Here is a 16,296-nt window from a genome sequence, read left to right as displayed (position 1 = left end):
TTTTGTGTGTGCATTTGTTGTTTTCAGAGCTGATTTCCAAGGTAGTTTGATTTGTGATAACAAATCTGTAGTAATTCAAAAACTGTATTTGAAGAGCTGGAAGAAAGCACCAGCATGTAAATACAGGTTTACTAGTGAGTGAGTCAGTTCAGCATAGCACCATGGAAAGTTTATATGATCAGTTTTATTAGAGGATGCCATCTCATTGGTTCGGTATTCAAAATGAAGCTATTTGAGTGTTGTTGGTTTTTATGTTTAGAAAGTAGTAACCTTATTTTATAATTACGTGACAAAAGCCATAAACAATCATATGTATTTAATTCTGCATTCATCAGACCTTTTACATACCTCAAGAGAAACGCAAGAAAATAGACTAGACTATTTCACTTGGAAGGGACCTGCAACGATCATCTAGTCCACCTGCCTGACCAATTCAGGGCTGACCAAAAGTTAAAGCATACTATTAAGGGCATTGTCCAAATGCCTCTTAAACACTGACGGGCTTGGGGCATGGACCACTTCTCTAGGAAGCCTCTTCTAGTGTTTGACCACCCTCTTGGTAAAGAAATGTTTCCTAATGTCAAGTCTAAAAAAAAATCTAGCGATATTAAACTGCATCTCTAATGACATGTTATATTGAAATGAATTCATGCGACTGATCTTATTTTAACATTTTTTAACATATTTTAACAAGTAAGAATGTTTTTTAAAAGAAACAGTAAATGTATCTAGCCAGCATTACTGTAGGACTTAACCTCAAATGTAAAATCTTTTATTAAAGAGATGTGATAATAGTTAACATCATCACTGCTGTCATCTTGAGTGTCTTCACTACTGATTTCCTAGGATATGTTAAAAAAATTATCTTCAGAATTACTATTTTTTTGTCTTGAGGTGAGATCTTCAATTGTAGTCTGTTTATATGTTTCAGGACTGTACTGTAGTTGTTGGCTATTTCCATAGTAGCCTATTAAAGAAATTTTCATGATGCTATTTTACTCTTTGTCTCTGTGTTTCCCACTCTGGTTATGTCTTTATCTACGCACTTGGCAACCTTTTTTCTGAACTGGTTAGCATTGTCAAAATGTAGACAGCTCATAATGTCCACCATCACCAGCCATTTCATCAGATTTTGGAGTTTGGCAGTCTTTTCCAATCACAAAATTAGTGTTTGCAGCTAATTCTTCAAGCTGAACTTCATTTAGGAGGTTTTTGCTAGTTTTGATTCACACGTGCAGAATATGATTTTTCTGTTCTTTCAGTCTTGTGGGTTCCAGGAAGATGGGATTTATGGGAAAGTTGGTTTAGTAACTGGTTTGTTGAAACCTGTACTTTGAGCCCAGTAACCTCTATTACACCTACAAAGAGACTTTTTGCCCTTTTTCTCTGGCTTGGATTACACTTGTGAAATTAGGTTTCGGATACTCCTGCTTTTTTCTGTTGTCAATGGGACAAAGCTTCCTTTGTGGTCTGTTCTTGAAGGTTAGATGTTTAGATTTTGGTGCTGGCAAATGTTATGAGCATGTACTTTATTTTTGCAATATTTCACCTTTCAAAGGCAAGATGAAAACACAGTGTTTAGAATTTCTAGTCTAATATTTAACTATTATGCCCCTTAATCAAACATATAACAAAAGATCAATAGATTTTTGCCTCAAGTTAACTCTGAGGTCAGTGTACACAAGAAACTGGGGAATAAAAATTGCTTCATTACCAAGGAAAATCACTTAGCTTATAAATTTTTAATGAAAGACCATTAATAAAGCTACAGATCAAATTTAATATCTTCTACACTCACTACTGTGAAAGTTTTTACAGTCCATAAATTTACTTAAGTGGTATTTAAAATGTGTCAGGGTTGGGTTTTTTTTTTTTTGTAAGAAAATAAGTGCAGACACATTTTTTCCTCCTACAGATCTTCTGCTCAGCAAGATGAGTGATTGAAACATATTGTCTGTTCTGTGTGCGTAATATAAGCTATGCAGAATCTTTTGGTCAAGATTTTGCCAAAAGGCTACTCAAAAGCATGTTTTAACCACGTGTCCTAGTTTTATTATTTGAACTTGAGACACGCAGCTTTTGTCAGGTTCTGCTGAGGTAGGATCATTTTCTGTACACCTCATCTTTCTGGTTGAAGAGATTTGATTATTGCAGTACTTTGGTTGTGAATGGAAAAATTATCAGGCAGCTTACTGGTGCAGGATGGAGCCACTCTCACCTCTTGGATGATAGCAGCCCTCAAACATGTTCGGCTTTTCAAAAACTACCTGTTTCTACTCAGTTTTTTTGCCTTTATCTGTGAGTCTTCTACAGCTTTCGTCTTGATTGTATAAGAAACCATCTATCCGTCCTTGTCCTTACCATGACAACTGAAATTGGATGGCATGTCCAAAATTACTTTCCCTACTGTTTTTTGTCTGGTGTGATGACAGGTTGTCCTACAGAAAGATCTTTAGCTCTGAAACTTTCCTGGTTGCTCTGACAAAGCAATTACAGCCTTTTCATTAGGATGTGGTACCATGATCAGTTTTTGTCCTCAAGTATTTACTTGAAAAAAGATTGTCAGAGTAGGAGAGGACAGTTACTTGAAGGAATGCCCTATTTATTTATTTTATTTTTTGAAAGGGGGGAAATGTCTCTTTATTTGGACTGAACTGCACTAATGTGCCATAAGAATAGCCAAGCTAAATTAATGCCAAGAGGTCAGGATCCTGATACCAAAGCTATGGTCTGCATTAACAGTGGAGGGTGAGAGATAACACGTGCAGAAACCACCTGGAAAGGGATTTATACAACTACAAAAAATTCTTCTCCTTGCATTATCACTCTCTCATGCACTTGCCAAGCCATAGTTGGCTTGTGGGTTTTGCTGTTCGGTGTTTTTTTTAACAACAGTGAAAAAGGCAAATGCATTTGGTTGTAAGTCAGCAGGAACACTTGTTACACTCAGAATCTTTCTACTTAAGAAACATTTTAGTGTCCAGGCTAATGCCTGCATGGATGGGTGAGGGATAGGGGGCAGGTCTACTAAAAGCTAATTGATCTAAAAGCAATTATTTTAAGGAAATCACTGCTAGCAGATAGCTGACTTCTGTCTTCCATTGCAGCTGCACTCTGAGTGTTACCCTGGAGCAGGCGATCATTCTGGCTCGGAGCCATGGGCTACCTCCTCGCTATATCATGCAAGCTACAGATGTCATGCGCAAACAGGTAGGATGCTCGCTAAGGGTAAAGTCTTGATGTTTCTTCAAGATGTGTTATCATTAAACAAGAATGACTTGACCAAGCATTTTTTAACCTCCATCTTAGTGTTGTGTAATGTCTGTGTGAGTTTTCTTAGTTTGGGTATTTTGTTGGGTTATTTTTTTAAATTCTCTTCCTTTATTGTTGACTGAAAGGTGTTTGTTTTTTCTAAATAATGGAACAGATGCTTGCTTTCTCTGTATGTGTAAATGGATCGTAATTTTTACAGGGTTATGATTTTACTTAATGATTTTTGTATTGTAACTCCTGTGGCATCGCCTTACATCAGAATAGTCTGTTGAGTAAGACAGTCTTTATTTTAATATGTATTGTCCATAAAAATAACTTAAGATTATTAACTATTGTTAATAAAAAGTGACTCGTACCAAATGAAGGGGAACTGTAGGAAGGCAGGGGAGAAATAAATACCGTGGTTCTTAACTTACCAGGCAAGATTCCTGAGGACAATGTGCTTATTTTGAAATAGTGTTTTTCACTCTTTGGTCATAATAGAATATTAGGATTTAGAGGATGTTGTGGATAGTTAACCACCTCAACATGAAGTCTTAGTGCTAAGGTATGACAAAAAATGCTGGATTAAAAGGCAGTATCAACTGAAAATAGGGGATACACTGTACTGTATTGGCACAACTTTACCTAGAATATCTTGTTATCAGATAAATGCTTTCAAAAGGATGTTTGGAATCTTGGAAGGAGTTCAAAGGAGGCGCACAAATGATCCAGAGGTTGTTAGACAAGGCTTATGAAGTGAAGATTAAAGAGCTCAACCTATTCATTTGATCAAAGAGAGGTTGAGTGGGGGCTTAATCACTCTGTATACATAGGGAACATATATCCCAGCGTGTGGTAGCTTTTAACCTTATGACAAAAGCATAAACAAGATACGGGATGCACTCAATTGTGAAGTTAAAAAAAAAAAAAGGTAATTAAATATTGGAACACGTAATCACAGATAAGATGAGATTCATAATTTCTGGGGTTTAATTTGCATCTAATTTTATTATTTTCCTTAATTCTGCTACATATTCTGTTCAGCAATCACAGTTTAGTTATAAAAATGATTAAACAGCTGTACTTTACTTTTGACTTGCTGTAGATAAAAATACATGTATGCTAGATCAAACCTGTAGTCTGTTAAAGCAATTGTGTAGATATTCTCAAGCCATAGATTCTGATCAATTATATGTAAGTGCTGTTGCCTAACATGGATACGTCAGAGTGATTAGTCTCATTCCTTTTCATATCGGACTTTCACTTTATTCGGTTCATAAATTAAGTTTCTGGGGTAAATAAATACCCTTAAGGTTCTTGAATCAGATCATGTAGGTCTGCTCAGGAATTACAGCTTTAAGTTGACTTGAAAAGAAAGCTACTGCTGTATAAAAATAAACTTGCATTTACACATTGATATGTCTGCTCCTGAAGTTGTAGGCAAAAGGCAGATCTGTGTATTTCACAATCAAAAACCATGGATGTAGGATTGTGCATATGTCTGCTTGCAGGATATGTTCTGTCAAAGGGCGCATTTTCAATGTACAGTTCTGGACAGTTTTAAAAAATGCTGATTCATCTATGGATCTTCTGCAGTTTGTTAAATGAAAGACAAAATGAAAGTTAACCTGCTTGGTTTTGAGCAGCTGTAACTGTACTTGCTCAAATAGAGATGTAGAAAGAAGCCTGCAGTGGGGCTACATTCTCTGAAGTAAAACAGCAGGTGATCAATAGCTGTTAAAGATACCAATATCCTCAATACCACCCACAGACACTGCAAAAAAGTCTGGTAGTATATCAAGCCAGACTTTTTTCACACATTCTTCCTCTTGCAGGAAACAACTACTGCATTTAATAGAGTAATAATCTTTTGTTGTAATTTTAAATCGGGCTTGGAGTTCTGTAGTAGAAATATAACCCTCCATTAAATTCTAAATATTTTGGAGTATTTTCAACAATGCACTATGGTATTTTATAGAAACCTGTTCTGGATTTAATGTTTAAATTATCTGTAGGATTTAACTGTCAGGAGCAGAACGCAGGCCATAAAACTTGGATGAGGGGTGGAAAAATAAAGCTTCTTGGGGTTTGATACAGAACATTTAGTTAAGGGCAATACATGTGTCTTTTATCTGGCTTAATATAAAAAAACCAACTGAACAAAAACTTTGTTAGCCCATTTACACCCTGAATCTTTTGTGGAATAAAGAGATTAGCCACAGGGAGGTGCAAATGAAAGGACATCTATTCCATCTGTTATTCTAGAGAAGCCAGCAACGTTAGCTCCTAGCAGTATCAGCTTTCCACAGGGGGAAATTGTCTCTACATGAAGCTGATATCTCTTCCAGCTTGGGGCACCAGTACTGAATAACTGGAGACACCTGACTGAATGGATGACCTCAGGAAGTGGGTTTTTTCTTTTAATTTGAATGAGGCTGTGATCATGTTTAACAAGACTTATCATAGCCCTGACAGTATTGTTAGAACAATTTTCAAAGTAATTGCCCTGTCAGTTACAATTAGGTATTCACAAGCACCTGTTCTGCGAGATCTAAAGAAAAGAGACCAACTTGTGAGAGTTGGTATGAACTTGGCTCTGTGGGATGGTTTTAGTTAAGAGATTTCTGTCTTTCATCTGCTAATGCAGTCTAGACTGATTTCTAAAATAAAAATTTTGACAAAACATCCCAACTATCTTTTAGTAACTTTTACTAAAGTATTTACTTTTACTAAAACATTTACTCATGTATGTTAATTCACATAAACATCTGTACCCACAAAATACTATGTAAAGCATCCTGACAGGAGTGTGTCTTCAGGATGCAGCAGTGTGTGGAGAGGATGGAGGCCTAGGAAAGAAGCTGCAGGAGGGCACAGGGCTCTGAGGAAGAAAGGTAACTAAAAAGCTGATAAACAGAAAAGGCTAGGAGATAATTTGTGTTGTCTTTTAAGTGAGTAATCATTTTCCCATGCTTTTTCATGAGTATAATAAGAGCACTGCATTTTGAATAATTCTTAGGAGAATTGTAGTGATTTAAAGCTCTTTGAGCAGGGCATAAAGAGAATCTGTTTTCTTTATGTGGCTGGTTCTTGCTATCCTTAAATTAGCATGTAGCTTGAAAATAAAGCTATAATTTTTTCTCATGGCAATGAGAATACTAGTTCATATATAAGAGTCCAGATTGATGGCAGTGTCTCCTCAGAGGTGCCAGCATCTTTCAGCAGTGCTCTGGCAGTACTGGTAAGCAGAGGGAGGCATTCGGGAGCCACATAGCACAACTATTGCTATAGCTTTAAGAATAATATTGGAGAAGTATAAATTAACAGTATATTGAAACAGAAATGGTGTAATGGTGCTCAGTGGAGACCAAGAGATGTCATGTAGCAAGTTGCTAGTAATTCTTGGGAGCTTTTCCTCAAAAGAAGTAAGAATCTGGTGGTTGCAGGTAAGGTCTAATTTGTTCTCCTGCTAAACAATAAATTACATGGTTGTATAAAGCTAGACTCTTTTAATGCATTTGATTTATTATGTGAGCAAGATACTAAAATTAATTTGTCTAGGGAGTGATGCAAGTAAAATAGGCTGGTTTTGTTCTCAGAGGTAGTCACAGCACTGACGGTAGGATCTACATGTGATTGATTTAGATAGTTTTCCCATGTATATGTATATTCTGGCTCTCAGTTATGTAATGATATGCCAATCTCAGCAGTCTGTCACGGTGGGTTTTCTTTATTATGATAAAAATTCAGAAAATGGCACTGAGGAAAGGACACTGAAGGTGATGAAGGTCTGGACTTGACATGTCTAACTTTATAACCAACACTGGATCAGCTATCCTTATGTAATTCATGGACAGACACTTTTCATCTCTGTTCTTAAACCTCCAGTAGTGGATATTTCTGCACAGTGCTTCCAAGTGGTCTGTTCCAGAGTTTTCTTAATGTTTTTGTTAAGATGTTTTACTTAGTGCCTCATTTGAGTCTCTTTTTTTTTTTGTCTTTTTTTTTTCCCCTTCAGTTTGTCTCCTGTTTTCTGTCCAGTGTGCTGTAGACTTAAAGATCAGATTTTACTTCCTTTTTAACAATAGACTTTTGAATGCTTCCAGAGATGGGGCATCTACCACCTCTCTGGGCAATCTGTTCCAGTACTTTAGCAACCTTTTTGTAAAAAATTTCTTCCTTATGTCTAGTCTGAATCTACTGGCTTTTAGTTTAAAACCATTATCCCTTGTTCTATTGCTACAGGCCCTGCTAAAAAGTCTGCCCCAATTTGATTATAGTTTTCCTGATAAGCCATCACTTTTGTAGATAGAACAACATCAATCCATCTGATCTTTCTTTTTTTCAGTTGTGTTTTCTTACCTAATCATTCTCCCTATTCTCCTCTGAACTCTTTTCAAGTTTTTATTAAAGATGAGAAGTAACTATGAAGAATTACAAAAGAATCTTACAGGACTTCATGATTGAGCAATAAAATGGCAGGTGAAAATCAGTGTAGATAACTCTTAAGTGATGCATACAGGGGGAAAAAAACAAACCCTAAGTTCACATTCACAATAATTGACTGTGAGCTTGCCATTACATCTCATGTTCAAGACCTCAGGATATGATAGAAAACATCAGCTCAATTCTCAGTAGCTATCAATAAAGCAAATCAGAAGTTATAATGGTTTAGGCAAGGATAGATGACAAAGTAGAAATCATACTGTCATGACCCTTCATTTTGAACTAGAGGATGTTCTGATCCCTTCCATAAGGATACAGCATAATGGAAAAGGTTCAGAGAAGGTCAGAAAAAATGATCAACAGTTGGAAATGGTTTATAGACAAGACAGACAGACAAAATAATCTAGGGGTTTTCAGCTTTATGAGTGAGGGAGGATATGACAGAGGTCTAAAGAACATGTGGCACGGTTAGGGACTAACCATTGTCCTCACCAGTGCAGAACTAAAGGCATCAAATGAAACTAGCAGATTCAAACCAAATGAAAATAGTGGTTCTTGACACAACAAGCTAAGATTGTACCCCAAATGTGGATCTCCTTCCACAAGGATGTTAGTGATGTGCAGTTATTCATGGGTTCAAGATGAGATGGGAAAGAAGAGAAGAGAATCACTGAAATCAATTAAATACATACTCGCTGCTGAAGAGAGGAAGTATTGAGTGACTAATCATTGAATTCTGGATGATTTTCTGGGGAAAGAAATATGTTTGTTGTGGTCTGTAGTCACGTGTCTTTTGCAACTGTCAGAGACAAGCTTACTGAGCTAGATGTAAAGCTAGTAAAATCACTTTTATATTCTGCCTTCAGTTTTGTAGGTACTCTAGTTATTTTCTCTATCTTTACCACTATTTTTTTTCCCAAAAGAAATGTAAGGACACAGTATGTTTTCTGTCACGTGTTGATTTGCATAAACTCTGAGAACCGACCTGTGTGTAACCAGCAGGCCTTTTTCATCTTTTGTTTGAGCCCATAACAGTGAACTAATACCTTCTCAATTACCTGAGTACCAGATTTCAGTCAAATGCAAGGTCTAGTCTTACTCTACGTATTGAATCAATGATTATACCTCATTTTTACATCATGTGTAGCTGCCATTGCAGCTCTATTTGGAATGTAAATTATCTTTGATGTTTCATACCAATCTAAGATCTCACTGTAGGAGTTCTGAGATTACCTATTTTTGTTCTCTGTTATTTTGTCCTGAATTAGGTAGTACAGGTAGGTAGGTAGGTTCTGTAGGTAGTACAGAAGAACAAATAAAGGGAGAGTCAGTGTATGTATTATAGACAGAACAAGTAGTTTTCCTGTCCTTCAAAGTATTAGAAAACATAAAGAGACTGTAAATCTAACAGATATGTTTCTTTATGATGACTACTTTACATTAATAAAACTGCACTCTAAAAGCTAGACCTCATAATTTAAGAACAAATTTTACTAAGTTCTTTCATATGTCTAAGCTAGTTTGCAGAAGAGTCTGCATTTTTCACTATCATGGTATATGAACATTGTGCATGTTTTATCAAATTCCTCCTTACGGTGGATGAGTCAGTGAGACAAGAGTACTTTCATTATTGTTTTTTCAAAGGATCAACTGAGGTACAGAGAGATCAGCTTTTCTAGTTGACCCTGCTTTAAGCAGGGGTGTTGGACTAAACAATCTCGGGAGGTCCCTTCCAACCTGATATTTTTTTTTTTTTTTTTTTTTTTTTTGTGATTCTGTGATTATAAAGGAAGATCAGGACCTGCATTTTTCTAATCCTAATTTAGTGCCTCAATTTAGGCCATTTTTCTAGATTTACCTAGAAAGCTATTCATAGGAAATAATCTGTAGTATTTGTTTGTTTAGAAGTTCATGGGAAATAAGTTACATTTCAGAAAAAAATTTGTTATCTATGCCTTCCACAAAGAACAGTGACAAAAATCAAACAAATTGAAACAAGATGTGTTTGGATTGTTTTAAACTTTAAATGTTAATTTTTTATGAAGTCTTTTGTGTTAGTAAGATATAGATGTACGCATTTATTTAATGTCAAATGGAAAGATTTTGTCTCTTTTCTGCATATTTCTCTTAAGTTGAGAATTAATGTACTGCTGTAACTTGTTCCCCACCTTAAAGAGGAGCATTGTTTTGGGACATGGAGCATATGTATTAATTAATTAGAATCAAATAGCTACGTTCATCTAGAAAGCTCAGAAAACTTTCTAACTTGTGTTGGAATAAATGAAGCAAAATTGTTTTTCTTTCACAGGGTGCGAGAGTACAAAACACAGCTAAGAATTTAGGAGTGAGGGATCGAACACCACAGTCTGTCCCAAGGTAATTGATTGCTTGTGTCCTAGACCATGATTTTGTCTAGTTTGTGCCAAATTCTGTCCTAGCTACTCAAAAGTTAACAATAAACACTGTCTGTATTGTGCACTAACTGTTAAGACTTGGCTTTTAATGTACATAAAATCAATTATGTTCTTAGCCATACAATTTTACTTAAGGTAATTAGTTGAAGAAATTCAGGCTATGTAGCACTTCAAAATGTGCCCATTTTTGAAAAATGAAACCTAGTTCATGTTAATTATGAAAACACTGGAGTAAGTCCTTCATCACTTGTGATGTTTAGTGGTTTTGGGGAAATCTTCATAACTAAATCCATAACCCCATTTTAATGAAATACTGTACTGCAATATCTCAGCAAAATCATATTCTAGTTGCTTTTAGAGATGATGTAGTCTTTCTTTGTCTCTTTCTGAAACATCCATTAGAATGAAAAATGTGACTGTTCTATATTTATCCAGCTTTTAATGCTGTGATGGATTGCAGGTACCTGAAATTTCTTAAGCACAATACCCATAAATGAAAATAACCGAACAATAATGTTCTTAATCTTATCTTAAAGTGGTTTTATTAATCCAGCTCTAATTTAAACTTTTTTTTTACTAATTTAAAACATGGTTTTTGTTGACTAATGATTACATATTGAATGAGCTAAACAGATATGTGGAATACATAACAGACTCCCTGTGGTGTTTAAATTTCAGTAAGGAAACAATGAATTAGTATACCTGATAGAGGTGACCATGTGAATGAACACGTATGCTATCCACAGCCTCACAGAAAGACTGTCTTCTGGATTCTGACCAATAATACTCAGGAATTTTTTCTTCTTATGCAGTTTGCTCCGCTTTTATCAGGTGTCCCAGTTTCTCCCAGTAGGGAATCAGGCTACTGGTGATAACTTGTTTATAACAAATCACTGCACATTGTTCTGTGCATGTGCTCAATCTGATTCTGGAAAAGGAGTGTACCTTAAGTGTACAAGGTATGAGTAAGTCTGAGTAGCAGCTGCTGTTCAGTTGCTGAGTAGCAGCATTTGTTGGAGCATATATGCATCTTGTATGAGCCATAAAGGAGATTAAATAAGATCCAACAAAGTACTGATCCTAGAGTAAACCCATCAGCAATAAAGTCATTGCCTGTACCAGCAGGTGAGGACATCCAGGACCAAAATTGCCTGACCAACTGTCGTGCATTGTGGGAACCTAAGGCAGTAAGCCAACATTTTCTTACAGTAAAAGCTGTGAGAAGCCTTGTCATATTTTGAACGGTATGGTTTTGGCCTTAAATGGACTCCTCCTTCATGACATAATTCTGGAGACAGCCAAAGAATTGTTGCAAACCAAACTTTTCCCTCCTCTAAATGACAGAGCATGTATCTAGATTCAGAGCTTTTGTGATAAAGGAAAAATCTAAGTTTTAAAAAGAAAAAACTTAGCCATAAGACATTTTTTGGCTTTGCATCAGTTAAGAAAAGATTGCCTCTTTCCAGTTGACGCTCCCACAACATAGCAATGAAAAGCTGAAGGAAAATTATGAGATGGCTCCTAGAACATAGCATAGACAGATGCATCCAACAAGCTTGCCAGCCAGCAGCAACAGCAATGTCACAGCGATATCTCATTGACCTCAGTGTTTGCGGCATTTGATGTACTGTTAGAGAGATAAGTCACATAAGTCAGAATAGTCATCAGAAGGAGTGATACTTTTGATGTATAGGTAAATGACACTGTGAGTTCTTAATTCTTTGCCTTGAAAAGAATTTTACCATTACATTTGGCTCCATTTAATGTCATGTGACAGTGTTCTCAGTTCTCTGCAGTTGCCAGTGTTTTCTGTCTTTTCTCAGCTGATCTGTTTGTACCATCTCAAACAGTTGTTCGATATATATTGACTCAGAACAGTCTGTTTCTGCTCCATACCGTCTTCAGCAACTATAGCTCTTTAGGGATTTATGCAGCCTTGTTAGTTTGCCTCAGAATTCTCCTACATCACTTGCTCTGAAGACAAGCAACCTTAATGATTACCATTTTAACCTGAAGAATACACAGACCTTGGTACTTGGGGCTGAGCTTTTCTGCACATTGTTCCGCAGAAATTAGATTTTTCTAAAACATCATCACAAACTAACCCCACTGCAATTACTTCAGTGAGATTCTGACAGTAATTTTATCTGTCTTTTGCCAGCTTTGAGTATTACTGCTTTATTACACCAGCAGAATCAAATAACTCAAATGACCCCTGTTTATTTTTCTCTGCATACTTGTCTGTATAAAGATCAGGCCATCTTCTTCTCTCATTGGTATGCAAATATGAGATATATGTGTAATGGCTTATATATGGTTTCTAACAAATACATTGGTGTCTGTACAATGTGACCTTAAATGATTGTATTTCTGAATCTGCCAGATGACAGTGTGGAAGAGCCCAGTGATCTTCAGAACACTTTATGGTGGAGGTTTGAAAGCAGATTTGCAGTTGCTGTTTGGCTGACAGAACTGATGCTTCTTATTCTTACCATCTAGCAACTCTGCTTGATAATCACTTCCAGTGATTCAGAGAAAAGTTATTTAGCCCATGGCCATGGTGTGTTGTCAGCGTCCCATGGGTTTTAACTCCAAAGGGAACTGAAATCAGAGAACAGCAGCTATCCTGCCCTGCTCTTGTGTAGCCACAGGATGCTTTTTCTGACAGGATGTGCCTAGATGTTGAACAGGCTTTCGGTACTCACAGGGGCAGCCATACATACCATGCCGCACATAATTTCAGTAGCAGAATATCATCAGCCCATTGATCTTGAATTGCTTGGGGAGCCCAGCCACATGTACAGATTTTTGTTTTCTGTGTTTATCTGTCATACGATTTTGGAATTTATGATTAGTTAAAATGGAGTCATATAAATTAATGTGATGCTTAGCAGGCAAATTTGCAAAATATACTTGGAAAACTCAGATGCCCTGAGCATCTTAAATATCTCCAGCCCCCAAGCCACTGGACGATTCACCACCCTGCCTGTAGCCAGACCTACCAAACCTGCTATTTCTATTGCTTTTGTATTTCGACGTCAGAGATTCTTCATGTTAAGTATTAATGCAGATGCTGTGTCATTGTCTCTTCATTTTTGGCTTCTGATGCTTTTTCTCCTTGCCATGCCATACTCGGTCTCTTCTCTTTGCTATTCCTTCAATGATAGAGTTTCCCTGAGGAAAATATGTAATCTCCAAATGAGATCATGTCTATTGCTGGTTCTAATTGCTGTGGTTGCAGGGGAGATACTGTATGCTGGGCATACTTAGGGAACAGAGAGCCTGGGGTCAGAATGATTGCTGTTTATTTTCAGTATTCCTAACATTAGGGTAAAGTTTCAAACACTTGCTAATAACCAAATCCATGCAAAAGGATTTAATAGAAATTCAAAAGCCTCTATGAATGAAAGAGTGGCTATTTCAGTCTGTACTGAGGTAGTCATTTGAACCAAATCTTACTGGTCTTGACTTCACACATGTGGAAGTTGGGGGGGAGAGAGTTTAAAATCTTCATGCTGGCATGTGACATGTCTGACATATGTCTTAGGTTCTTCAAACAGCATCAGTTTTACAGCGAACTATGTTAGAGTGAGGTCTGACTCTGTGCCAAAACAAAAATGGAGCCAATGGCATTCAGCAAGCAGCTTTTCCAATTTAGAAATTCAGAGCAACAACTGGTAATTGGATTAGTGAGACTTAGCTTTCTCCAGAACGGGGTCTTCAGTGCAGAAATATGAAAACTTGAATAAACTGGAATGTCTTTATAAGGTTGTGTATAGATGTGTATTTTAATAATACCACTTTCAATGTAAACATTCATGCTCATGAATAAGATTTTACTGGTTTTGTATCAGTGTTATTAAGCTGAATTCAGCACCTCTTGTTTTGCAGTGCAGGAAGGCTTCGATTTAGTTTGTGTTCCTTAAATTTACTCATTTTAATAATGACCAAGCTCTCAGAATAACAATTGCTTTGTTTTTTGTCATTGTCAGATTATACAAGCTATGCCAGCCACCACCACCTGTTGGAGAAGAATGAGGAGAACTGCTCCAGAAAATAACCCAATAATGGCCTTTGGGATACTGGGACTACATGACAAAACCTAACTGCACTACAGCAGTATGTGCCTGGGGCTTTGATAAATAAAAAAACCCTTTACTCAGGATTAAGAAAGAAATACCCTGAATATTATCTATTGGTTTTGAAAAATGGCTTCCAAAAAGCATTTCTGGAATCTGTGCACTCTGGCCTTACACTAGTAGAACAGGAATCTTCCTTGGGAATTTTACACTGGAATCAGATTCCTTTGATGGGTCTTGTTCAGCCACATGATAGGTATAGCTAGCAGCTTGAAAACAAGTGTCTTGTTCAGAGAGAATGACTTCACTTGTACACTATACAGAATGTGTTCTTGTGGAAGGAATAAAAGCCTAGATAAACTAGGCTTGATAATGAGCATGCACTTCATATGGGGCCCTTTGCACTGATAATCACTTTTTTCCTGTCACCATCATAATTTCTCAGAACGATGACATTACTGTTTCAAGGATATAATGTAAGTGAGGTTTAAAGATGGAAAACTCATCTCAGAATTGTGTTTAATGGCTGCAGGCAGACTGCTGCTATGAAGGTGTGCTTGTAATCAGTAAACTCATCCATGTCTTAAGCAGTCAGTTGTCATACTCCTTTAGAAGGAATACCTAGATGGCATATGAGGTGAAGTTTTGCCCTTTTTCAGTTGCCAGTGTAATGAAGGAGAAGGGTAAGTCTGATCTTCGTCTGTAGTTAGACTGAATTTCAGACTCTGTCTAATGGATGTTTTACATTATTGCACCTCTGCCTTTCAGAGTTTTCCAGAGTTGTGTATGTTCTTGTATAGTACTATAGTAGCAAATCTACGTAAGGCAAGGATGAGGCAGTATTGTTATGTTTAACTGGAAATGCCTGTGGTTTAAGTTGAAGAATAGTTTGGGTGTTTGATGTTTTATGCTACTGTTTCCCATATTTTGTCAGAATTGTTTTGTGTAGTGTTTCAGTTCTTTGGAGTGGTAATTGTTATAGATTTATTTTGAAATTGTACTGAGTATTTACAGGGCCAAGGGAAAATGTAGCTGTGTTTGGCTGTTCTTCTGGCCAAAGAATTTTCAGAGAAAATGCCCCCAAATGAGGTTTCATATGTGAACACATTAAAACAAAAACTATATTCTGAAATAGTTCTACTTGTACCAGTAGCTATACATTCTATTAGAGCAGGACATATACTGTCTGAATAGAATTTATTTTTTGTACAACAGGGGCCTATAGTTATGCTGTAGCAATCAAACTTCACAACGTAATTTTTGCATATTATTGATTATTTATGGAATCTTCAACAAATATATTAATCCACAGTGAAATAAGTGAGAATTCAAAATGAGCTGTACTCTTGCAGAGAGTGTTTTTATATAGGCTATCTGGGGGACTTGTTACTTTTCTCCAAAGGAGGAATTAGAGCTCCTACCTTTTTCAGTATTCTTAATATTTTTACACAGACTTTAACTTTGCTAAGAAAATAAATATTTTTATATATCCACGGATATATATGTCTGCACATATATGTGAATTTCAATATGTATATATTTATGTAGTCATATCAATTACTGGTCCAACATTAAATATAGAATGTTTGCCTTAAACTGTGACAAAGACATGCAATAACGAACACTTCAGTAACAATTTCTCCTTTGTGCTTTGAAGTTTACACTCTTTCATAGTTACTGGAAGCTGTGGGACTACTATCCTTTTGGTTAAAAAAAACCAAACAAACCAACAAACAACAAACCCAAGCCAGAAAACAGAAGTTTTACTCTTTAGAAACTTACTCGTTTTGTCTAGGATGACCTAATGCTTGTACGTAAGAAAGAGTCACAATTTCTATAGTTGTCGTTCTAGTCATGATCTTACACTTTTGGTTGTGTTTTATTCAGAGAGGCAGTAATGGCTATAGTAACTCCCACTCCAAGCAAAAGCACCAAAAATGTTTCAGTTTCTGCTTGTTCAGACACCAGGAGTACAGAGGAGCCGTAACCTCCTCATGCCAAGGATGGTGCCGGTGTCAGCCCTGGCTGCAAGCTCACATCTTCCTGTGAGATTTGCCCACATGAGTTTTAGTTTTTTACTATGAGGCAAGTCAGCTGTCAGC

General features: G+C 36.6%; 1 protein-coding gene across 1 annotated transcript in view; it reads left to right on the top strand.

Annotated features, from left to right (window-relative positions):
- The window catches only part of PREX2 (phosphatidylinositol-3,4,5-trisphosphate dependent Rac exchange factor 2), a 181,069-nt gene extending 166,893 nt beyond the window's left edge, over positions 1–14,176 (top strand). Inside the window, exons 38-40 of the mRNA XM_059836047.1 lie at positions 3,108–3,210; positions 10,010–10,077; positions 14,108–14,176. Coding sequence (XP_059692030.1) covers positions 3,108–3,210; positions 10,010–10,077; positions 14,108–14,153 — 217 coding nt within the window. The 3' untranslated portion in view covers positions 14,154–14,176. The remainder of the gene's footprint in view (positions 1–3,107; positions 3,211–10,009; positions 10,078–14,107) is intronic.
- Positions 14,177–16,296: the final 2,120 nt, after the last annotated feature.

This window comes from Gavia stellata, chromosome 3 (genome assembly GCF_030936135.1).
Source record: "Gavia stellata isolate bGavSte3 chromosome 3, bGavSte3.hap2, whole genome shotgun sequence".
NCBI classification, from domain to species: domain Eukaryota; kingdom Metazoa; phylum Chordata; class Aves; order Gaviiformes; family Gaviidae; genus Gavia; species Gavia stellata.
This window is presented reverse-complemented; position numbering and strand designations above follow the sequence as displayed.